This window comes from Rhincodon typus, chromosome 9 (assembly GCF_021869965.1).
Source record: "Rhincodon typus isolate 14 chromosome 9, sRhiTyp1.1, whole genome shotgun sequence".
NCBI lineage: Eukaryota > Metazoa > Chordata > Chondrichthyes > Orectolobiformes > Rhincodontidae > Rhincodon > Rhincodon typus.
In genome coordinates, this window is record NC_063340.1 from 83,931,132 (window position 1) to 83,957,244 (window position 26,113).

At 40.8% G+C, this 26,113-nt stretch overlaps 1 protein-coding gene across 1 annotated transcript in view; it reads right to left on the reverse strand.

The window, feature by feature from the left end:
• Positions 1–3,662: 3,662 nt before the first annotated feature.
• The window catches only part of ints9 (integrator complex subunit 9), a 29,393-nt gene continuing 6,942 nt past the window's right edge, over positions 3,663–26,113 (reverse strand). Inside the window, exons 3-16 of the mRNA XM_020513913.2 lie at positions 24,324–24,386; positions 23,342–23,481; positions 20,996–21,082; positions 19,099–19,219; positions 16,805–16,939; positions 16,061–16,172; positions 14,470–14,650; positions 13,938–13,998; positions 13,069–13,240; positions 12,588–12,712; positions 11,219–11,386; positions 10,299–10,397; positions 9,208–9,345; positions 3,663–6,455 (exon numbers count right to left, since the gene is read on the reverse strand). Coding sequence (XP_020369502.2) covers positions 6,279–6,455; positions 9,208–9,345; positions 10,299–10,397; positions 11,219–11,386; positions 12,588–12,712; positions 13,069–13,240; positions 13,938–13,998; positions 14,470–14,650; positions 16,061–16,172; positions 16,805–16,939; positions 19,099–19,219; positions 20,996–21,082; positions 23,342–23,481; positions 24,324–24,386 — 1,779 coding nt within the window. The 3' untranslated portion in view covers positions 3,663–6,278. The remainder of the gene's footprint in view (positions 6,456–9,207; positions 9,346–10,298; positions 10,398–11,218; positions 11,387–12,587; positions 12,713–13,068; positions 13,241–13,937; positions 13,999–14,469; positions 14,651–16,060; positions 16,173–16,804; positions 16,940–19,098; positions 19,220–20,995; positions 21,083–23,341; positions 23,482–24,323; positions 24,387–26,113) is intronic.

A 26,113-nucleotide genomic window follows, 5' to 3' on the forward strand; every position in this document is an offset into this window, starting at 1 on the left:
TCCAACTCCGGCATCTGCACATCATTTATATTTTAATAAAACAAAGAACTGCGGATGCTGGTGATCTGAAACAATAACAGAAATTGCTGGAGAAACTCAGCAGGTCTAGCAGCATCTGTGGGAAGAAAGCTGAGTTAATGCAGAGAGTCCAGTGACTCTTCATCAGAATGGATTTTTATTTTAAGCACGTTGCAAAGTTCCACAGTGACACAATGCAAAATGATTCCAGGCAATTCTCATCCATCACCACATCACGGGTGGGTTAGAGGCAAACTTCTGGTGGTCTGAAATTGTGTGTTCTACTTTGGTGGAAAGGTCATAATTAATTTTTCATGAATATAATACAATATGAATTGGGAAGACTAAAATCATTGTGATGGGGACTGAAGACAATTTTCCGAGCACTGCACCATCCCTCCTCACTGACTGGCTAAAGTTGAACCAGACTTGCTATCACATTTAATTGCAAGTTGAGGTTTCCCTATCCCTAACCAGAGACCTGCAATTATCACTAAGACCACATATTTCCACATCTTTACCATTCCCATGTCTGCTCTGAACTTATCTAAAGCTCTGCCAACTGTGTCCAAACTCGCATCAAATTTCACTCACCATTGTCCTAACTCTTGCTAACTTACACTGGCTCCCTGTCAAGCCATATTTCCATGATAAAATTCTCATCATTTTCAATTCCCTCCACAGCCTCTCCTTATCTCTGTAATCTCCTCCCTTCCTACAACACCTTTTAAGTTATCTGTACTCCTTTAGTTCTGGCCTCTCGAGCATCCCAATTTTAATCGCTCCATCACCGCTGAGGAGGGGCGAGTCCTCAGCTGTGAAAAAAGTTGTGGACATTTCTGAGGCCCTCTTCTAGAAGATGGCATTGTCAGAACAGATGAGACAGAGAAACTGGAAGAATAGAATAGAGTCCTTACAATAAGCAGGGTGTGAGGATGTTGCTTTGGCCCCAAGTTCTGAATGTCCTCTCTAAACCCCCTCTGCCTCCTCATTGTGCTTTCCTCCTTTAAGACACTTTCTCATAACATTAGCATTTGGTCATCAACCCAAAACAGTATCTCCTTTTGTGGGTCATTCTGTTATCCTGTTTTATAATGCTCTCGTAAAGAAGGATGTCAACACATTGAACAGAGTAGAAGAGATTTATGATATTGGTTCCAGAGATGAGAAACATAAGTTATGAAGGTAGACTGGTGAAATTGGGATGTTTGCCTTCGAGAGACAGCCAAGGGGAAATTTGATTGAAGTTTTCAAATCATGAGTTCACTAGGTGAAACAGTTTATGGTCTTAAAAGGATCAGGTTCTGGGTCCTCTTTTGTTTGTCATTTGTATAAATGATTTGGATGAGAATGTTAGAAGGCATGGTTAGTAAGTTTGTGGACGACATCAAAATTGGTGGCATAGTAAGTAGTGATGAAGGTTTTCTGAGATTACATAGGGATCTTGATCAAATGGGTCAATGGGCTGAAAAATGACAGATGGAGTTCAATCTGGCTAAATGTGAGGTATTGCATTTTGGTACAACAAACAAGGGTAGGGTTTATACAATTAATGGTAGGGCCTTGGGTAGGGTTGTAGAACAGAGGAACCTAGGGGTGCAGATACATAGGTCTTTGAAGTTTGCATCATAGGGAGAGGGTGGTTAAAGAGGCATTTGGCATGCTTGCCTTCTATACTCAAGGGACTGAGCAAGGGAGTTGGGAAGTCATGTTCAGGTTGTACAGGATATTGATGAGGCCTCTTCTGGAGTACTGTGTCCAGTTCTGGTTGTCCAGTTATAGGAAGGATATTAAGCAGCTGGAGAGGGTTCAGAAGAGATTAACCAGGATGTTACCGGGAATGGAAGGTTTGAGTTACAAAGAAAGAATGGATATGCTGGGACATTTTTCACTAGAGCATAGGAGTTTGAGAGGCAATCTGATAGAAGTTTATAGAATAATGAGGAGTATAGATAAAGTTAATGATAGTTCTCTTTTTCCCTAGGATGGGGCATTTCAAGACTAGGGGGCATATTTTTAAGGTGAGAGGAAAGAGATTTAAAAAAGACATGGGGACAATTTTTTTTAAATCCGAGGGGATGGATGCAGGCACAATTACTACATTTAAAAGACATTTGGATAAGTACATGAATAGGAAAGGTTTGGAAGGATAGGGGCTGGGAGCAGGCAGGTGGCACTAGTTTGGTTTGGGATTGTGTTCGGCTTAGACTGGTTGGACCGGGGAGTCTGTTTCCGTGTCATGTGACTCTATAAGAACAAGATGCTACAGATTTAAAGTGATTTGTAAAAGAAGTAAGTGAGATGTGAGAATAAATGGTTTCATGTAGCAAGCGTTATGGTATAGAATGCAGCATCTGAAAGAATTTTACCTCAACTGAGGTAAGAGAACACTTTTTGATTATTTATGTGCAGGGTTAAGGGGATTGGCACAAAGTCATGATGTTTATTCAGAGAGCTGGTGCACACATGATGGACTGAAAGACCTTCTGCTGCACTACAGCAATTTTGTAAATACCCATTTTACTCATGACAAATACACGGGCCCATCTTCTCTGCATCACACTGAATCAATCAGCACAATGGTGGTTTTAAGGGACATCTCAGAGCCATAATTACCATTTCTACTCATTAAACTATTTCTTTGTTTATTTCCACAACCTCTGGAAGTCTACTGCACAGGGTGCTTCAGACCACCTTTTGTGGAAGAGTTCACATATCCAATATGTCAAACATTAGACAGAAGGATGACTTCTGGACTTGTCTGTGAATGATGTGTCATTTATCAAATCTCGGTCATCAGACATGTCAGTGGTGTTGAGGCATTGAAGAATAATGAAGTTACTACTTCAGATTGATTAACTGTGGATAAGGGGCAGAATCAGCAAAATCTCCGATCAGGAGAAAATGTAATTAGGTGCATATTCCATTTAGGCCAAACAGCACAAGGTCACAGGGCAAAGAACGTGGTGGGAGGACAGCACCAATCGACCGTTTGGCCTTTCCTCGTTCCGTATATAATAAAGTCACTGACGATAAAACTTCAATTTCTCAAAACCAGGAAACTTCCCCCACGAAGGTAATGGATCAAATTTAGCATCAATTGTGTAAAATAACAAATTGTATATTGGATTATTTGGTTTCATTGGAACACACAAAAATAAATTGAAAGTGGCTACTGCTGTTCCTCACCAGACCACTTATGTCCTTCACAATTCCAGTTGAAGTGTTCTTTCCAATCCTGCAGATTGAGAGTGGGATGTAATTTAGTGGGGGAAGCATGATAACTGGCTCTATTTCATTGTGTGGTGCATTGACATTCCTATATATGAGCGATTAACAAACAGCTTTGATAACCACTTTAAAGAATGCCTTTGTGTATTCAAACTTTGAAAACTTGATTCTAGCTTCTTTGTAGTGAAATTTCTCATATGTACTGCATTTTGGCAAAACATCCCTTCAGAGTGTCACATTGTGTGAAAACAGGATTTCAAAGTGCAGATAACAAACTATTTGAGTATTCCGTCTGCATTGGTATCAACCAAATGCCTCAGAGTAATACCTTTGATAACAATATGTAGGCAGAAAAGGAGGCAGACAGAGAACAAAATGAGGGAAGGTGTGTAAAATAAACAACAAAATCTCAATTATTTCACAATTATTTATGAAAGCAGTTCATAATTCCTCTTCCAAAAGTTAAAATAGTCCTGGATCTACCACACAGATTTTTAATTACTAAAGTCATGATGTTGCTCATTTTTGTTCAAAAATGTGGCATACTTTGCATACACAATTGTTCCCTTTTGAACAAAGCTCAGTGATAACAGGGGTCAACCTGAAACGTTAACTTTCTCTTCTCCATGGTGCTGGTTAACCTCCTGAATGTTTTCCAATGTTTTTCTGTTTCAATCATGGAAAGGGTGAACCAATCCAAATTATTTGCAAAGCCACACAGGAGGAGTGAACTGCTATAAATGTCACTAAACAATAAGTGTTTTGACTAACTGAAGGTCCAAGATCACACTGATTGGGAAGAATGCCACATGTGTTGGTGATTTAGAACAGAGGTCTCAGATAAAGGTTTTTCTTCTACACCATGAATAGTACTGGAAAAAGGCAGCAATTATGGGGTCTTTATACGGTGTACATGGGTCAGTAAGGGGGTAAGTTTAGTGACCTTTGAATTTTCAGCTGTGAACTATAAATAAAAAGTGCATGTATAAAATATTCAGTAATCTCAGCTGCTCAAACCCCTTGTCAAAATTGGAATCCATTCATCCCCGAAACCATCCTAGTAAATCTCCACTGCACTCTCTCCACGGCTTTGAGATAACTCCAAAGTCTGGTGCTCAAGACTGAACACTACTTCAAAGGTCACATAACTCGTGATCTGTAATGGTTTAGCATGGAGTGAAGAATTATGCCAAAGTTTTCACCTTCATTGTCCATTCAAAACATGAGTTAAGCTTTGCTTAAAAAAAACAGGTCTGGCTTTACTAGTTTCTACCCGTCTGCTGGTCTAGCTATTGTTGTTTCACTGAAAACCATGCTCTGGATTCACCTTTTGTATCTCACTTGTTATGACCATTATAAAAGGTTCCTCCTCATTCAGTACCTTTCAAACTGAGTTTTTATTATCGCAATTCCTCCCTACTTTGTTTTCTGATAGTGGAGTTACAAATATACATTTTCATTAAAAAAAGTTCATACACTTGAAACAAAATATAAAAATCCTTATAAAACAATAATCAATTAATACATGTAGAAACATCAAAAGAACATCAGTTAATTACATTTTTGTTGACACCTATCAGATTGATGGACATAATGCACTCCAATAGTGGGTGATCAATACAATATGTGAAGCACTTTGAGGCCAGGATGAGAAAAACACCAGTGGTATGCCAGATTTTACACTTTGGATTCTACTAGATTATTGATGTTTTCTATTGGAAGCTATGTGGACACCAGTGAGGAGCAGAGAACCAGTCCCCAACCAAATGCTTTCCAGTTAAGGTTTTATAAAACATATATCACAAATAGGGTGGCCTCAAAAATCAACTGGAAACCATTTTCATTTGTAGTGGAAGTGTCGTCATTGACAAGTCTCCTTTATGGAATTTATCACACATCAAGGACTTGCAAGTTTTTTTTTCATGTCACTGAACTTCCATTTATATAGACCTTTTCACCACCACAGGATGGCTTGAAGAAGTTTATGGCCAATCAAATAGTTTTGAAGTATGATCACCAGCTAATTTGCACAGAGAAAGCTCCTACAAAGAATAAATGGAAACTGTCCAAATGCTGTATTGATTGATGATTAAGTTTTGCTTATGTCACCAGGGAGAACTCCACTGTTCTTTTTCTGTCCTTGTATCTTTTATGTGCACCTGAAAAGGCTGATGAATCTGGTTTAATGTTTAATCAAAAGGTCAGACCTTCTGATAGTGCCACACTCTCTCAGTACAGCACTGGAGCATCAGTCTACATTTTTCTGAAGTCTCTGCAGTGGGAATTCTACCCCACAACTTTATGAATCAAAAGCACTATCAGCTGAGTCACAGCCAACATCAGCATTATGCTATCAATTGATTAACTCCCCCCTTTCACTCGTAAAATTTCAAACTGTACATGCGTGGTCAGGGAATGAGATCAAAGCCTTTATCTAGCCTTAAGGTCAAGGTGAAGGTTTTAAACCCCTCAAGCCTCACACTTGCCATTTTGTCAGCATCTGCTTATGTGTCAATATGAATAGAGGATTAAGGGTTGATCTAATGGAGATTACCTAGCACAATACTTACAATGATTAATGGTTTTGGGTTGCAGAGTCAATGAGACAGAGAGACAGAGAGAGAAAAAAAGAAAAAGGAAACCTTTCCTCTAATGCACATTTCTAAAACAAGGTTAGCACAGCCTTAAAACTCGAACTTGGCTGTTCAGAGTAATGTTAGAAAACTGTCCATGGGAGGTTAAAATCCAGAACTCTCCAAAAACTATTAAGACTGGGTAGTCAATTGAAAATTGCAAAACCTAAGTTGGATAGATTTTTGATAGGTGAGATTATTAAGCGTTACATAAGCAAGATGAAGCTATAGAACACCCATGATCTAAACAAATGGTACAACTGGCTTCAGGGGCTAAACGGCCCACTCCTATGACAGTGCATAGTATCCTCTGACAACCATTTATATCATGCTCTGGTCAGCGAGTCTGAAATGCACAAGCTACTAAAAATTAGTCACAAAAGGTCAAAACCTCGCTCATAGCTTTTGTAGAAATTTGAGGACTAAGTCGCGGAGCTTGGTGCGAAGTGGCTCATTGTTGTCGCAAATAATATGAGTGGAATCTTCTTCAATTTGGACTAGTGTATCTTCAGACTGAAGGTGGACAATATGTCCCTCTGGCGTGTCTTCAACTTTGACATCTGTGATGCCATGCTGCGGGGAAATGAGGGGACAAGTTACTGACAGTGGTGGAGTGTGCATCCAGTTGCTTCTCAACTAAAATGCTACTTAAAAACAACAAACAAACAGATGTGAGGCACATTGATTTGGGAGTATCTTTGTCTTATGTCACTAGAATGGAAATATGGATTGAAAACCCTTCCGCTCATTAAGCTTCCTCCCTTCCTCAGGACCAAACCATTCACTGGTGTTCACAAGGTGAGAAAAATGATAAGAAAATAAAGATTACTTCCCAAAAAAAGCTGTGCTCACTGCAAAACCTATAAAACATCATAGTCAAGCATTGGAACAAGAGAGGTGAGCTAGGAATGTGGCTCCTTTTGATGATCCGCCTCAGCTAGAGGGTGGTGAATCAGTGGAACTCATTGCCACAGAGGGCTGTGGAGGCCAAGTCATTGAGTTTAAGACAGAGATGGACAGGTTCTTGATTAGTAAGGGGAACAAGGGTTATAGGAAGAAGGCTGGAGAATGGAGTTGAAAAACACATTAGCCACTATCAAATGGCAGAACAGACTCGATGGGCTGAATGGCCCAACTCTGCTCTGATATCTTATGGTCTAACTTTGGAGAAAGATAGAGTGACCCCAATGTGTGCTCCCCATACTAGAGAATTCGAGGTATTCGAGGGACTTCACAGTATAAACACACATACACAGATCAGATCAAAGAATCATTGATATTTGCAGTTACTTTTAAAATACTTAAAAGATAATATGATGACAGCTGAGAAAATTTATAAGCTGAAGAACTACTTGTAAATGGCACTAGACAGACCTCAGATAGAGTATTGTGTCTGGTTCTGGGCACCACACTTCAGGAAGAATGTGAATGCATTAAGAGAGTGCAAGGGAGGTTTACAAGAACAGTTCCAGAGATGAGAAAGTTCAGTGATGAAGATAGGTTGGTGAAGTTGGGACTATTTTCCTTGAAAAGAAGTTTAAGAGGAGATTCTATAGAAATTCTTAAAATCATGAGGGTTCTGGACAGTGTAGATAGAGAGAAACTGTTCCCACTCTTAAAAGGATTGAGATCAAGAAGGTACAGATTTAAAGAAATTTTCAAAAGCAATTACGTGATTATAGATAAACATTTTCACATTGTGAGTAGTTTGGGTATGAACACACTGCTTGGCCAAGTATGGCGGAGTAAGGTTTAATCAAGGCAGTCAAGACAGCATTGGAAGATTATTTGAATAGAAACAAAAAGCAGGGTTACAGGGAAAAGGCAGGAATTTGACACTAAGTCATGATGATCGTGCAGACACAATGAGCCAAATGACCTTCTTCTGCACTATAACAATTTTATCATTATTTGAAGCAAGGGGAAGTAGGGTGTATTACCTCAAACGGGAGGAAAAGATCAAACTCCTTTAGTCACAATGATTCAATACATCAATTGCAAAGTGTCAGGGTCACTATCCTGTGAAGGTGCTATCACCATCAAACATTGACTTTAAAATCGTTCTCTTAAGTGTTTTCTGTGCCTCTAAGAAGTTCAATGACACAAACTGAAATGTCCCAAAGCACTTAAAAGAAGCATGCATAACAGCCCAAAATAACCCAAAGCTGCATTAGCAACTATTAGTAAAGGTGATTAAAAAGCCTGAAGTAGGTGTTAAACCAGAATTCCCAAACTGTGGCTCATGAGCCCAAATGGGGTCACGAGCTCCAAGACAGCAATGGCTGCTGCCAGCTCAAACTGATTGCTAAGAGGTCTCTTTAAGTGCTCAGTTTCTTTAATCTTTCTTTATTCTTTCTTGGGATATGAGGCCAGCATTTGTTGTCCATCCCCGAATGGCTCGCTTGGACATTTCAGAGGACAGTTAAGACTCAACTGCATTGCTGTGGGCCTGGAGTCACAGGTAAATCACACACTGACTAAGGGTGGCAGATTTCCTTCTCCAAAGGATCATTGAATCTCTACAGTGTAGAACCTGGCCATTCGGCCCACCAACTCCACATCGACCTTCTGAAGAGCAGCCTACCCAGACTCACCCCCTACTCTATCCCTGTAATCCTGCATTTCCATGGCTAATCCACCCCACTTGCACATCCCTGGACACTATGGCCAACCCACCTAACCTGCACATCTTTGGACAGTGGGAGGAAACTGAAGCACCCAGAGGAAACCCATGTAGACACTGGGAGAATGTGCAAACTCCACACAGACAGTCACCCAAGTGTGGAATTGAACCCGCAGTGCTAACCACTGAGCCACAATTCTGTGGATAATCGATATATTTTCATGGCACCATTTCTGAGACTGGCTTTCAATTTCAGGTCTTTATTAATTGAATTCAAATTCTACCGGCTGTTGTGGTTGGATTTGAGCCCATGTTCCCAGAGCAAAAGCCTTGGATAACTAGCCCAGTGGCATTAGCCCATGAAAAGTTGTGGATTTTGTTTTGTAGAATCTGGACTTTTCTTGAACTCCCTTATTGCCCAACTCATGCCCCCCCCCCCCCCCCCCTTAACAACTATGAAGCCTTTGCTTCCTACCCCTCGCTCAATGGCAAATTTTCACTCTGGCTTCACACAAGGTTTAAAGTATTTAAAGTGGGATCACACAAGGATAAAGTTTGGGAAGCACTACCTTAAGCAGGGATTTAAAGATAGAATGAAGAGGTGGAAAGGCATAGGACAGGAATTCCGGAGTTTAGGGCCTTGGCTACCACTAATGAAGCAGAGGACTTGGGAAATCCCAGGATAGCAGAATTGATATTTACCTTCTCTAGGCTCTGTACAAATTGTTCAATGGTGATCGAACCACACAGTAGCGGTTTGGGAGGTTTGAATTCAGGAGTATCATCATTTGCCCGCTTCCTCTTCTTGCCAGTTTGAGGCTGCATTGACTTTGGGAGTGACTACGAGAGAGAAGATTGGAGTATCACAATGTATTTAATAAAAACATAACGGAGCAGCTAAGACCCACTCAGTACTTCATTCCGCTGCTTTGAGGGATGGTGTATAATGATAAATTTATTCACATCATACAATCCCCTGATGTAAGAAATCAGTCACAAAATTAAGCAGTTTCACTTCAGAACCAAAAACAAACTGCTGGAGAAACTCAGATAACAAGGTGTAGAGCTGGATGAACACAGCAGGCCAAGCAGCATCAGAGGAGCAGGAAAGCTGACGATTTGGGCCTAGACCCTTCTTCATTTTCTGAAGAAAGAGGGATGAAAATCTGCTATCCTTACCTGTGTTAGCCTACATATGACACCAGGCTAACAGCAATGCCCTCAAGATGATTGGGGATGGGCAATAAATGCTGACCCAGACAGAGATGCCCACATCCCATGAAGGAATAAATGAAAATCTTGCATTTTACAAGTTTAGAAAGGCCCAAACTACTTTAAAATCAATGAATTTCCTCTGAAGTGGTATTACTGCTGTAATGTATAAAAACATTGAATGTGCTTGTGCACAGCACGCTCCCACCAACAGTAATGAGCTAAATGATCAGATTACTTCTTTTGATCATGCTGGCCGAAAATAAACGTTGACCAGAACACTTGATAAACACTTTGCTTTTTTTGAAGTTATGCCATACTTTATGTCCATCTGTAACTGTATCTTGTACTAGCTATGCAAAGTGTATGTGAGCACTAATGAACAGCAGTTAACCATGCCACAAGTTTCTGCCTGGGGTTGGGGGCGAAAGAGAGAAAAAGAGGGGTAAAGCTGACGACATCCTACCTGTGGTGCTTCCACATGTTTCCCAATTGGCATCAATTATTTACCTAGGTTAAATGAAACTGTGAAAAATAAATCCAATTCAAGTCTATTGGGCTAGTGCAATTTTATGACTGACCTGCAGAATGTGCTTATTGTCTTTGGTCTGTAGTACTGCAGACACGGTTACCATGGAAATGCCAGGTTTTATCTCAGAAGGCACCAGGGACTCAGCGAGCTGTAAAACAACGATAGTACAAGAGGAATTAAAATCAGGGAAGGCAAGAAAAAACTTGGATACATACGGCGCCTTTCGTAACTATTTGATATCTCCAAGTGCTGTATAGCCAACAATGTATGTTTATTTTCTGAATGAAGTGTAGTCATTGCTGTATTAAAAATGCAGCAGGCAAGCTACACACACAGCAAGCTGCCACAACGGCATTGTGATAATGACCAGGCTAATTATTTTAGTCACGTTGGTCAGAGATAAATATTGGCCAGGAAATTGGGGAAAAATCCCCCTCTTCTTCTTCAAAATTGTGTCATGGGATCTTTCATGTCCACCAGAAGAGGGAAATGGGACCAAGTTGAAGGGCAGCACCTCTGACTGTGCAGCAGCATTTTCTTACTTTCTATGAGTGCAAACTACAAAACATTTCCCAATATATGGTAAACCAGTGTATAGGGAACCAAACATTTAACCCATCCTACCTGCAGTTTGCCACATGCTATTTAAATCTGCAGACTGCGACCAGTCTGACATGGCAAGAGGCTATCTTTTCTCTCCCAGCGCAATTCATGCCCAGTGCATTGTGTTAAGTTTTCTAATCTCAGTCGCTGTCTTCCAGCGAAGTTCTCAATTCATGGCTGATGTTAGCTTTCAATATAAGCTTGAAGGAGAGTCCAAGCTCATCGTCACAATGGTGTTAAGTTTAAGGGATGAGAGGGAGGGAGGGAGGGCGGAATGGAGGAATGAAGCAGCAACAAAAGTAAAACAAACAAACAGAGTGAATCAATATAACTGCACCAATAGATCAAAAACAGCCACTCACTTACATCAGGCATGAGCTCAATCTTCTCATAGCGTCGTTTGAAGGGGAGGGTCAGCACTTCAGCCCTCCGGTAGGCCATTGGTGGGGGCTGGCAGTCAATCATCAGATCAGTGCGGTGCGATTGGGCAGGTGGAGGTTGAGTATATTGTTCCGGACACACAACATGCAATGGCTGGAAAACCAAAACGGGGAGTGTTGATGGGTAGGAGTGCAAAACACTAAATAACATTTTACTGATCAGTCCCATAGCCCGACATTCACTGACAGTGTGGGTTGGGTAGGATTAAAAAAGAGGCCATTTCATCTCCCTTGGGACTGGTCGATCTTCACGTTTCCTCAAGTTCTAATATGAGGAAATGCCACTGCACAGAATTGTAAATCCTTCTCAAGGTACAATGATGCTAAGCGACTCTGGCCTCATCATACATGGTTGCAGAAAATGTACCTGTATTTGTAATGACGCACTTCACTCATTATGGTATTGTTACATTTGCAAAGTGATTGAGTGCTATAGATCAGCCAGAGGCAAGCTGGAAACAAAAAAAAGGAAGTAAAACTCCCCAAGATCATTTGAGAAACAGACGGATTAGTATGGATTGGCTTACTTTGTTAGCGCCTATTTTGTAAAGTGAAAGCAACTCTACATTTGACAATTCATCAGCCAACATTCCATGCGAACAGAATGTGCAGTATCTTTGGCCTGATATGCTACATCACATGATTTATAAAACATTAAGATAATAAATATGTTGGCAAAAAATTTATTTTAGACTTTATTTGGTAAGGGTAGCATTTGTTGCCCATCTATCATTGCTCTCAAAATGAGTCACTTACATCCCATTTCAGAAGACAGTTAACCAAATTCCTGCGAGTCAGGCATCATGTAGACCAGTCTGGGTAAGGATGTCAAATTTCCTTCTTCAAAAGGGTTCACTAATGTCATTTAAAGAAGGAAATCTGCCATCCTTACCCAGTCTGGCCTACATGTGACTCCAGACCAAGTGCAATGTGGTTGACTCTCAACTGTCCTCTTGGGCAATTAGAAATGGGGAATAAATACTGGCATGGCCAATGACGTCCATGTCCTGTGAATGAATTAAAAAGAAATTCATGAACCAGATGGGTTTTTATGATAATCGACAATGGTTTCATGGTCACTATTGAGACTGGCTTTATATTCCAGATTTAATAACTGGGTTTAAATTCCACCAGCTGCTGTAATGGGATTTGTTCCCACGTCGCCAGAATTTTAGCCTGGGTCTCTGGATCGCTAGCCCAGTGACATTACCCATATGCCACCATCTCCATCACTGACTGAAGTTTTCTGCTTCCTCCTGACCAAAAAGACAAAAGAATGGCACCAATCATCATACCTGAACCTCCTTCAATAATTTTGAAACTTGAATGAAGTTTAATCGAGTATCAATTGGACAGTAAACACATTTCATAGCCAGCGGCTGGTATGGTGCCAAAGCGTCTAGGTAGGAGAAATCCGGTTCTGGAAGGAAATCAGATACAATAGATTACCATAAGAAATAGGGGCAGGAGTTGGACCCTTGATCCTGTTTTACCAGTCAGTAGGATCACGGCTAATCCGAAGTTCCTTTCGCAATGCAAGTATTTTTTATTCAAGACGCAGATTTTCTCAGACTTAATGAGTGATGCCTGGATTGGAAAATGAAGCTGTTCTGTATTTTTTGCATATAGAATCATTTACATCCCACCGGAGGGGTCAGCCAAGGCCTTGGTTTAACATTTCTCTAGAAAGATGGATGATGTGTCCACTCACAACCTGCCTTCCAACACCACACCATTCATCCTTCTTTCATTTCCAACAGTGAATGGTTCAGTTACCTGTGAAAATGATGGTGTTGAGGCTGGATTTTCCCCACAGCTCCAGGAAGTGTACAACGTCCCCATAACGTAGGGAGGGGTGGCCTGTAAATACCACGCAGGGCTGCTTGAAGTCATTGCTGAATTCCCCATGTATACTGGGATAGTGCTTCAATTTATTGGTCAAAATCAGCTGAAAACAAAATCGAGACAGGAAAGGACAGAGTAAAGAGCACAATAAGCAACTATCAGCCAAACTGGAAAGAAGCTGTGAAGTTTCAGCAGGTTCAAAGCACTAAACAAATTCTATTATACACCCCATCATAGCCTAGAGGATGGGCTGTTGACTCACTCCCAAGTTCTACGTAGAACAACACCCTGGAAATTCTCTGGAGCTCTCTTTCAAAAGCGGAAGCAACTTTGGTCTTTAGCTAAGCATTTGCTCACAATCAAGTGATTAAGGTTGGGACAGGAAGCACGGAGAGGTGAGGGGAATATCCCAGCAAGTTGTGGGGAAAATCATTAAAAACTGATTTAGCACAACAGTTTGATTTGTAATGGAATACAATAATCTGAGAATCTCAAAATTCAGCACTTGGTCATTTAATAGCTGCCTTAGCCTAGGAGTGCATACATGAATACTTACACCACCCACATCAATTAACAAACCACACCTACTTAACACACAATATCACATTCAAAGTAACAAAGCCAATTGTCAAAGCTAGATGCAGTCAAAACACGAGTTACTTTTCCATCAAGTTGGCCACATGCAGATATATAATACTATGGAAATGCAGATCCCAAAGCAAGTCAATGTGCAAATTCTGTGCTTCATAAAAGCAGCACTAAATAGTACAGCCTCAAAATCCTTCTGACTTTTTCCTTACTTCTGCGTGTGGGAATGGCGGCTCTGGCAGGTAGACTTTTGACTGTTTGTTGTGACAAAGCCTTAAGTCGGAGCAGGTGATGGTGGGCAGGGTCGGAAGATAGAAGAGAAAAAAATGAAACAATTAAGAGATTGGAGTTTGTCATAACAAGATAACATCATCAAACTGTTAAAAAATAAAATGACAAGGTGAGATACTAAGCCTTGTACACACAGACATGACTAGAGTGGTGATGATGGGTGATTTAACGGACTGGTATCCACAAGTATTAGAATAAGTTAGAAGTTGAACTCAACATTTGCTATCTGACCAATCTGAGAATTTGAATTCATTTAAATGCAATACTGGAAATAAAAGTGACTTTGACACACAGGATGTTGGCTAGCTAGGAGTAAGAATTTTTAAAAATAGTCCTGAACTTCACAAAAAAACACCTGCAAGGATGCATAACAATTGTCTTTCTTCGTGTCAACAATGAAATGGATACCTTTGAGGGCTCTGTTCATTACCTCTACAGTTATCACACACTTACCACTCTGCAAAGATCTGGGAAAACTCCAGCGAGCTGTTGGCCACAGGAGAGATGAAATAAAATGGGATAGTGGAGAGTCCAGCCGAGTCGATGTATTGATACAGACATTCCAGAAGGTCGTAAATTACTCCCGAGGGATAGCACGGAACCAGGACATTCCCACCACTTCGGACAGTCACAGCTGTGGGCACAGGAAAAGTCCACACAAAGCCTTTACACTTGGGGAAATTTTGTTTTTCTCACCAGCAAGACTGGATAATTCTGCTCCGAATACAAACCAACCTCAAAAGCTAGAGAAGGGATTTAAAAGTTGATAGATGAAGATACTCTTTTTTATTTGCTTGGCCTTTTTATTAAAATGCGCAAGTGTTCTTTTTCTGAGAACATCAAAAGTTTGCAACAGAGGGAGGCAAGAGTGAACCTGAGTGAGGTGTACAGTTTTGAGAAGGGCCTGGATATAGTGGATGCAGATAACCTACTTCCTTCAGCGGATGGGCTAGTGACTAGGCGGCATAGTTTTAAAATGATTAGTAGAAGGATTAGGGGGGAGTTAAGGAAAGGAGTTTTCGCTTAGAAGGTGTCTAGGATCCGGAACTCACTGCCTGAAAAAGTATTAGGTGCAGAAACCCTTCACTCGTTGAAAAGATGCCTATGTGCACCTGCAGTTCTGTAATCTCTGGGGATACAGACGAAGTGCTGGTAAATGGGACCAGACTGGTTAGCTAGTTTTTCAGCCAGCACAGACCTAATGGGTAGAGTGGCCTCCTTTCATGCCATAATTTTTTTCACATTTTCTAAATATCTGAACAGCAGGAATGTAACATATATGCCAAGTGAGCAGGGGTCGGCAGCACACGAATCAATCTTCAGGAAAGTCAGCATGGATGTGATGGGTCTACGCTATAATAATTCTATAATTCCATGACCTATGAGCAGCACAGTGGCTCAGCAGTTAGCACTGCTGCCTCACAGCACCAGGGACCCAGATTCAATTCCACCCTCGGGCTACTGTCCACGTGGAGTTTGCACATTCTTTCGGTGCCTGCGTGGGTTTCGACCTGGTACTCCAGTTTCCTCCCAAAGTCCAAAGATGTGCAGGTTAGGTGAATGGGCAATTTGGCATGGCCAATAGTGTCCAGGGATGTGTAGGTTAGGTGAAATAGTCATGGGAAATGTAGGGTTATAGGGATAGGGAAGGGGGGGGGTGGTGGATCTGAGTGAAGTGCTCTTCAGAGAGTTGTTGTAGACTGGATGGGCCAAATGGCCTGTTTCCACACTGTAGGAATTATATGATTCTAACTCTGCTTGCCCCCGTTTGTTAGACTTCCCGCATTCACAGTATTTTACTCTGGGAATCAACAGAGACATCAGTTTGGATTTAAGACAAAAGGACAGACCACTGACCCACTGTACTAAGTGAGTCCAACTTTGAAGATGCTACCAAATACAAAATTGATCTTGAGATAAGTACATTTCCAACCAAAAGGGCTTAAAAAAAACACACCTCAGGGAACAAAATAAAGTATCTTGAGCCCAGGATTGAGTAAATTGAGGTCCTGGCTCTCAATACACCTCCTTCCTAGTCTGTTACCTAGGTTACTGCAGAATTCTCCCAACATGCCATCAGGATTAGCGGTCGGAATCTGTGTCAGTCCAGTCAGGATGAGGACGTCACTATTTTTCAGAGAGGTTTGCTCCATGGGCTGAAATTAAACATATTTATTCTTTTTTTAATCAATTCTTCTCCTTTCTTGAACCAGCTGCACCTCAACATTGAGAAGTTGCACAAGTTTTTAATCTTTCCACTCTCTTCCTAATCTTACCTGTTGTTTTGACTATTTAAGCACTCCTTAAAACCCATTTCGCTAATGAAGCTTTTCGCTATCTGTCCTTCATCAGCTTGTTGCACAAGTGTTTTTTACAGATAAAGCTCCTGTTAAGCGTCAGTGGCAAGACCAGCATTTGTTGACCATCCCAACTTATCTTGGAATGGAGTGGCTTGCTCAGCAATTTAAGAAAGCAACTATTAGTCAGTCACATTGCCACGGGTCTGGAGTCACAGGTAGACCAGATTGGGTAAGGACCTTGGGTCTTTCCTGAAAGACATTTGTGAACCAGATTGGTTTTTATGTTAATCAACAATAGCTTTGTATCACCATTATCGAGACTCGCTTTCAATTCCAGATCTATTAACAGGTTTAAATTCCACCAAGGAATTCAAGTCAATGCCGCCAAAGCATCAGCCTGGGCCTCTTGATTACTAGTCCAGTGACATTACCATTACACCATCAATATCCCAATAGTGGAAAGGGACCTGGGAGGAGAAGGTAGTTACCTGTGGATGTGTGGTGAGCAATGAGGATCCAGACACATAGGCCACTTTCTCGTAGTGCGACTGGATGATCCAGTTGGAGCTACCCAAACAGTAGCCCGAGCTGAGTGGTGTGATCTGTACTGCACCGAACAGCTCCTGATATTCCACAGAAAAGAACAGAACTCAAATCGACAGGATTCTCATCTTTAAACACATAACCTAATACCAGCCACTTTCTGAAAAGCAATGATTAGTTAGTATGTCCACTAAGATAGTGAACTTTGTTAGGATCTTCACATATGGCTTCATTCAAAACCCACACATAATTGCTTCCAGCAATGCTCTTTTGGATGGTGATCGGCAACTAAAATTTGGCTGACTTTCATCTCCTTCTACTGTAGGGATGTGGAGGCTAGATGTAGCCCTCCAATTGCCTGATAGAGATCAGCTACTAACTCTAAAGGCCTCATTCCTGATCAGAGTGTCGGAAATATTCTACTTAAATTCAATAGAAAATTGAAAATTGATGTACATAGTTTCTGACTGAAGTAAACATAAAAGCAAGCAATTCTGCATCTTCAAGCAATTTCTCTGAACATTTTTCATTATAAACTTGTATATCTACATTTATACAGTAAACTGGTCACACTCTACTTGCAACTTCCTGGAAGTGCAAGTGATTCAACACCCTTACTGATGGGATGATTTAGTTACAGCTTGGCAAGTGTACACATGTGGAAAGCAGTCTAAATGTTGACGTGGAAATTCCTAATGTAAACGTGTAGAAATAAGGACAGAATTTATATTACTTCACACAGTGGTGGGCGGAGTACATCAGTACATCCTAGACCAATTCTCTTTTCAATTGACAATTATACTTGGTTTTGACTGCAACTTCACAGTAGACCAGCCAACACATTATCCAAAAACAAAAACAAAAGTTGCTGGAAAAGCTCAGCAGGACTGGCAGCATCTGTGAAGAAAAAATCACAGTTAGCGTTTCGGGTCCGGTGACCTTTCCTCAGAACTCAGATGCTGCCAGACCTGCTGAGTTTTTCCAGCAACTTCTGTTTACGTTCCTGATTTACAGCATCCGCAGTTTTCATAGAATAGAATCTATACAGTGTGGAAACAGGCCCTTCAGCCTAACAAGTCCACACCAACCCTCAGAGCATCCCACCCAGAACCCATCCCCCTATACCACTCATCCCTGAACACTATGGGCAATTTAGCATGGCCAATCCACCAAACCTGCACATCGTGGACTGTGGGAGGAAACCAGAGCACCCGGAGGAAACCCACGCAGACACGGGGAGAATGTGCAAACTCCCCACAGACAGTTGCTGGAGGGTGGATTCGAGCCTGGGTCTCTGGCGCTGTGAGGCTGCAGTGCTAACCACTAAGCCACCATGCCGCCCTGTTTTCATTTTTTAAATTATCCAAAAAACCTCCTAAGGTACATAAATCTATGTTGAAGGAACTACAGTGCAAACTGTTATCACATTGAGTCAGGCTTTTCTTTTAACACTTTGCTGTGTCAACTAACAATACACAGGGTCAAACCTGTGTGTTGTAAACTTCTTTCTGTACACATGTCTTGTATGCAAAAAGGTTTCTATTTGTCAACTAACAATCAGGAGACAGACTATGCATTGATCTTGCTGGTTAATGATCAAAACATTCTTCTCATCAAGACTATCACTCAGTAAGATTTTTTAAAATACTTTCATGGGATGCGAGTGTCACTGTAACGCCAGAATTTGTTGCCCATCCTGACCTTGTCCTTGCAATGTGTGGCACCATAGGTAAATTCACACGGCAGTTCAGTGTCACCATATTGCTGTGGGTTTGGAGTCACTGCTAAGCCAGACTGGTTTAAGCATGGCTGATTGCCATGTCTGAAGGACCTTAGAGAACCATTTGGGTTTTTACAACAATTGATGATAACTTCATTGTCTCCATTACTGAGAATAGCTTTCAATTCCTGATTTAATTGAATTTAAATTCCACCAACATCTGTGGTAGGATAAGAACCTGTGATCCCAGAATATTAGCCTGGGTTTCCGGATACTAAACCAGTGAAGTTACCAGTGTGCAGTTCTCTCCCCAGAAATAAATCTTAAAGAAAAACAAACACACAAAAAAAAAACACTCCACAACTACTGGAAGACAAAACTCAAAGCAAAATGCTGAGGTTGAAAGGTTTTACCCAAGGCATTAACCCAACTGTTGACAATTTTACTGTGCATTCTCACTATTGTGTTTCCCTCACTCAGTAAGTTTAATAATCACTTTAATGATAAACAAATACTTACTATTTTCTGAGAGTACCCTACAAGCTGAACCTTGCTTAAAGCCAAGTTAACCTCTGGCATTGTGTAACAACGCTTCCATGTCAAAACCTCCACAGCATCCTTTAGAGGGACAGGTAAGTGCCTGGAAGCAGGAACAGGATAGACAATGAGGAATAATAATGACAGCGAATTCAAGAGACACTTCTTTACCCACAGTGCGCTTAAAATATGAAACTTGCAACCACGATGGGTAGCTGAGATGAACAGCAAACTTCCATTTAAGGAGAAGCAAGAAAACAATGAGAAAGGAATAGAAGGACATTTCGATGGAGTTATATAAAGAGGGCTGTTGGAGGCTCATGAGGACTAAGTACAATGCTGAATGGTGGTACTGTGCAAAGAAAAATCACATCCACACAACGGAGCTCATTATTAGAAGTAGCATCTGAGTGATTCAGAAGAACACTAGCAATAAATAAGGATCAAGTCTCTGTCTCACACTCTCTGTGCTGGATAGATTTGGCAGTGAGACACTGCTAGCAAAAGAGGAAGGAACAAAAATCACTGGGCTCAAAACGTTAACTCTGTCCCTCTCCACAGATGCTGCCAGAGCTGCTGAGTTTCTTCAGCAATTTCTGTTTCTGTTTCAGATTTCCAGCACCTGCAGTTCTTTGTTTTATTTCACAAATATTTAAGACTTTTTTTTACATAAAGGGCTTCAACTGAACACTGTTAGCTGACAGCACAAGAATAGTGGAACAGAGATTTAATACAGTGTATGAAAGATGCAAGTAGGTTGAGAGGAAGAACGCTAGGCTATGGTCAGTCATGATCTTCTTGAATGACCTTCTCCTAATGCCGATGTTCCCCTTAGGGTGTGGAAGCAGAAACAATCAATGATTTCAAAAGAATGGTTGATGGGCACTTAAGAGTGCTACAGGGATTGAGTCAGGAATGAGACTAAGCAGAGAGAAGCTTGGGTAGCCAGTACAGACTTTATAGGACAAATAGCCTCCTTCCGTGTTGTAAATGAAATTAGTTTTCATTTCCTCACATGCAATAGCCTATTCAAACTGGATGCAGCATTTATGACTAACTTTACAGGTCTCGAACATTTTCTGAGGCACTGATAAAACAGGCTGCAGCTTAAATGGTGCCAGCTACCATTCTGTCTTAACTAAATTACTATTCTTCACATCAAAGACTAGGGCATGACTACTTGGTGACTATTCAATTGCACATCGAATGACAATTTTCAAACTATATTTATGGCACTGCTAACACATAGAAACCAGAGGAAATCCTTCCTCATGCTGAAACTCACCATATAAATTTGAAAAAATGGGATGTTGGCCTCACTGGCAAGGTCAGTGTTTATCGCCCATCCCTAATTGCCCAGGAAATGGTGATTAGCAATCTTTTTGAACTGCCCCAGTCCATGCGTTGTAGACACACCCACAGTGCTATTAGGGAGCGAGTTCTACAATCATGACTCACTGATGATAAAAGGATCACGATGATGTGTGGCTTGGAGGGGAACTTGCATATTATGCAGTTTCCCTGCTCCTGGTGTCGTACTTCTTCTAGACAGTAGAGGTCATGGCTTTGGGAGTTGCCTCCTTGGTGAGTTGCTGTAGTGCACCTTGTAAATAGTTCACTCTGCAACCACTGTATGTACATGGCTGGTCCAATTAATCTATAAGTCATTGGTAGCTATTCAGAATGTCTTGGATACTCCATGCAACATCCCACAGGTATTTCCTCACTTAATATTCCTAATATTAGGGTGCGGTTTTTTTGTAATCTGTTCACCTAGAAATTAAAAAGTGGACAAATAACACTTACAAAAATATAAAGAGAAAAAGCAACAGTAAATTGTACAGTTTTAGTCAAGAGTTTAATTCAGCTAATTGTTAACCTGAGCATTTCCCGGTTTTTCCAGTAGGTGGCAGACTGCGGCTTTGGTACACGCTCCATAAAGTTGACTAGCTCCTCCATGAGAAGCCTGTTGAGAATAGGAGGAGGAAAAATATGACAATTAAAATAATGATTTTAATACATTGAAAATGCACCAAGCTGTAGTGGCCACATACACCATTACATTATCAAAATGTCATCAATTTAAAAATCAATGTAGGTAGCAGATAAGGAATGACCTGAGGTAAGTTTTACGATCAATTATTCCAACATGTAAAAATATGAAATGAAAAGTGTAAAATAAAATTCAGATCATTAGATTAGGGTCTTTACATTAACAGGGTTCAGAGTTTAACAGCAATTATATTTAATTGTTTTAGGGATAAGATATGGCATTGGACTGTTCTTATATTTTTTTTTCCACATCTTAACTAGCTAATTGTTTTGGGGTCCATAGCGGGGGTCATTGCGAGGTCTGTCTGCAGGTAGCAAGTACTGGAGCTTGGTGTTCAACAGTGATCGTGTGAAAGAACGGCAGGGGTGAACATATCTGTTTTCAAGTGTCTCTAAACCACGACTGTGTCAGGCATTGGGGTCATAATTAGATTTTGCAACCTCTCTACTGAACACTGTCAATGGCTTTACACATTGCTGCTTTTGAAGCTGCTTAACTGTGCAGGCGACTCATATTCCAATACGGGGCAAGTAAAACAAAATTAAGCACATTTCTCCTGCAGGTTCGGAATTATGGACTAACCCTAAAATTAACTTCCTCCTTGAATTGCCATCTGGCCTGTGTGCCTATTCAGTACTTCTGTTTTTCACTCTGATTTCCCAACATATTGCTGGACTCAGCATAGACAGCTAAATTAAATTTCAGGGACACGGGGAAAGAGCAGTGGACTGGGATGAACTGAATTGCTCTTTAAAGGGACCAGTGCTAACTTGATGAACTAAATGGTCCGGTTCTAAGTTGTATCATTCTAAGTTTACTCCATATCAATTATCATCTTCCTTTAGATATTTATATCACAGTACCTTCATCATCACTAGGCAAAATCCTGAATCTCCCTCGCACTGTAGAGGCACTTCATTTACAATTCTCATCACCATCTTCTTGAGGGCAATTATGAATGAACAATAAATGTCAGTCTTGCCATTGATGCTCACATTCCAAGAATAAAGTTTAAAAATAAACATGGGCCACATCAGATCAATCATTGGAACACTTCAAGACTGGAATGGATTGGCAGGAAGGCAGAATAAATAGACTTACGATGATAGTGGTTGTATCTAATGTATTTTTCTTCAAAATCTTGAATGAAGTGCAATTACTTGCTCTTTTTAAATTGCTCCAAAAATAAAACAGCAACCACTCTGTGATCTAATGTTTTTTGATACCTAACCTGAAACACTCTGTCTCTTCACCTTGTACTTCTTTAGACTTCTTTAAACCTGTGCCAAATCAAATATCTCTGACTGAACTTTGGAAATACAGTCAGAGTCGTTATGGCCCAGAATTCTCTATGGAGCTCAGTCATTGAGAAGTTCAAGTCAGAAATTGATAAATGTCTAGATTCGAATGAAATCAAGGATAGGTGTATCTAGAGACAGCGAGGGAAAGTGGAATTGATGTATATGATCAATCATAGTCGAGAATGGTTGAGTGGCTGAATGGCCTATTGGTCCTGTGTGCCTAAAAAGAGACCATTTTGCCCATCAAGTAGGTCTGGAGTCATATATAAGCCAGATCAGGTAAAGATGGCAGATTTCCTTCCCTAAAGAACATTAATGAACCAGATTTACAGCAATTACTGGTAGTTTCATGGTTACCATTACTGAGACTAGTTTTATATTCCAGATTTATTTGTTGAATTCACATTTCAACAGTTACCTGGTGCCCAGAATTAGACTCAATACTTCTGCTGAGGCCAAACCAGTGTTTTATTAAGATTCACCAAAACTCCCTGGCTTTTGTATTCTATGTCTGTGTTTATGAGACCGAAGATCCCATTTGCTTTATGAACCACTTGTCTGCAATTGGCAAAAAATTATACAGAACAGTTCTATGTGTCTCTGTTCTTGCACCCCTTTTAAAATTGCTTCAACTTGGTAATGGTGATGTTTCCAGGCAAGATGGCCCTCAGAGGGACATTACATTTGCCCTGCAGTTGACACTCGAATGGCATCTTTGAGAGAGTTATAAATAGGAAGACTCTACACATGGAATAGTGTTACAGCTGCGGTCAACATTGTCAGGAACAAAGAGAAAGGTAGAAAATGTAAATTGAGGATTGGAGGGGACAGAGAATTAAATTTCCTTTTAAAAAAACTCTCAAGTGCTTACCTTCCAATCTGCATCGTGGGTTCAGTGGAATAGACCGTGCCAGTAAAGCCAGTGTGCTCTGTAATATATGGCAATGCCATCATACAGTGATAATTTGAGATCAGGATCACATCTACAGTGGAGAGGTCCAGCAACTCTGTCTGTAATGGACATTACAAACATTTTAAAGGAATACAGCCACAAAGTAAATCAAGTGTACCTACAATTTGCATACACTGCAAAAAGGGGAAAGTATGTTTAAGGAAAAGCACTCTCTCAATCTCGGTGCATAAAAATGTTATACTTCTAAAGCCAGTCCCCATCACCCAGTTCCTTTCCCTCTTTGTCACGCTGGCTGCTCGATCAGCAATGATAAAGCTCACGCTTCTCAGAGCTGCTGCAGTCATTTCCACCTTTGTCCCAAAGTCAGACTGGTCAGTTGTTGCTGTTCTGCAGCCTAACCCAAGAAAAATATACTACTGTCAAAGAAGCAAATACTCGAATGGCAGCTGAGAGGAATTGTTGCTGCTGGAGAAGCCAGTGCCTGAATTAGGATCCATTATTTCATTGCTAGAGGCAGTATGAATGGGTGTCTGCTAATTTTACTATTAGAGGTACCAGCACAAATGGAAACATAACACTGCATAACTAACAATGGACTACAAGTATAGTACCTCAAATCCAAGACTGTTGGATTTCGGATATTTTAGGTCAGACAGTTTAGGCTTGGATGGTTTGAGTCAAGCTTGGGTTGGTATAGTCAACAGTAATTTGGAACATGAGACAGAGCAGCAGGTGAAGATGTTAACTAGTCTGTAGCCGTATCACACCAATACTGCGTCAAATTAAATTGGTAAGTTTATGCAATTTGAAATTGATGCAAAAGATGTCCAATTTTCAGATGACTCCAGTAGTCGGGTAGCTGGATTTGAGGTACTCTACCTATACTGCTCTTTCTGAGCACTAGTCACTTACTCAAACACAAGGTAACTTTTTTTTTTACCTCTGGTAGGCAGAACTCTGGCACAGAGTCAACGAATACTCGTCCAGCACAATCTTTCAGCTCCTAGAATGGAAACATTAGATTACCACTGTTAAAACAGTAGGCAAGAAATTACAAGTAATTATCAAATTGCTTCTGAATGAGTGACAGAAGACTTGTGCCATATTCACAAAGTTTAAATCCCTCCCTACCTTTCACGGTCACCTTGCGAAGTTCCAACCGTGATCTCCTACATCAGTTTGGAAGATCTGAGCTATAGGGAGACATTGAATAGGCTGGGGCTATTTTCTCTGGAGTGTCGGAGGCCAAGGGGGTGACTTTATAGAGGTTTATAAAATCATGAGGGGCATGGATAAGGTGATTAGCCAAGGTCTTTTCCCCAGGATAGGGGAGTCCAAAACTAGAGGGCGTACGTTTCAGATGTGAGGGGATAGATATAACAGGGACCTCAGCGGCAACTTTTTCAAGCAGAGGATGGTACATCTATGAAATGAGCTGCCAGAGGAAGAGGTGGAGGCTGGTACAGTTACAACAATTAAAACGCATCTGGATGGGTACATGAATAGGAGGGGTTAGAGGGATATGGGCCAAATACTGGCACATGGGACTAGATTAATTTAGGATATCTGGTCAGCATGGACAAGTTGGACCGAGGAGTCTGTTCCATATTGTACAAGTCTATGACTCTAAAAATAACTTATTGGAACTCATTGTGATTTGTATTTACACTGATGCTTATTTCAAGCAGTTGGGGATGGAAGAAAGGAAATGTTTAAGACACCACAGCACTTTGAGGGAAAGGTATAGTATGAGTTTTGCCCAGTCACAGATTGCTGATTGGTTTATGCAGTTGGGACTACTTTGATTGGCTCCAGGGAAAGCAAACGGCTTGTCTGTTCACAATACAGGGTGAGAAGCTTCCAGACTGCAGGAAAACAAAAACAAGATATTTCTGTGCAGTGAAGTAACCAAAACCTGGGAAATAACTAGCTATTTTCTCTCAACAGCTTCTGTAAGCTGTTGCCTCTGACCAGTGACTGAGTCCCGTGTCTTCCACAGGACACCTCAATAAGTTCTATGAATTGTTCTATGAATAAGTTCTTTGAATTGTGCTTTCCCTCCCTCCTTCCCCACCCATGATCTCTGTTTTGCCAACCATAACATTCGTTTGTCTTTGTCTGTGTCTTCTCCAGGTGGAGATGTCACCAGTCCCAGATGGGACTGAGATGCTGAGAGACGGAAGGGAGCAAATCACTGAGCCACTAACAGAAAATTTCCAGGCCTCTCTGAACGCAAGATCAGTCCCAGGGGACTGGAGAATCGTAAATGTGATGCCTCTGCTTGAGAAATGGGAAAATGATAACTCAGCAAACTACAGACCTGTCTGCTTGACATCAATAGTGGAAAAACTGGTGGAGGCCATATTACAGGACAAGATAAATATACAATTAGAGGAAAATAAGTTAATACTAGACATGGCTTTGTCAAGGGCATTTCATATCTGACAAATTTAATTAAGTTTTTTAATAAGGTGTCAGATGCAACGGACGAGAGTATTGCTGTGGATGTTGTATATTAAGATTTTCAGAAAACATTAATAAAGTGCCACGTGGCAAGTTGGTTAGCAAATTAGAACTGTTTGGGATTAACGGCTCCCTGGCAGCATAGATGAGAAATTGACTAAATGCTAGGAAAGAGGATAGGTATAGATGGGCACCTCAGATTGGAGACAGTTAAAAGTCATATTCCCCAGGGACCCTTGGTTTTTCTTATTTAAACAAATGATTTGG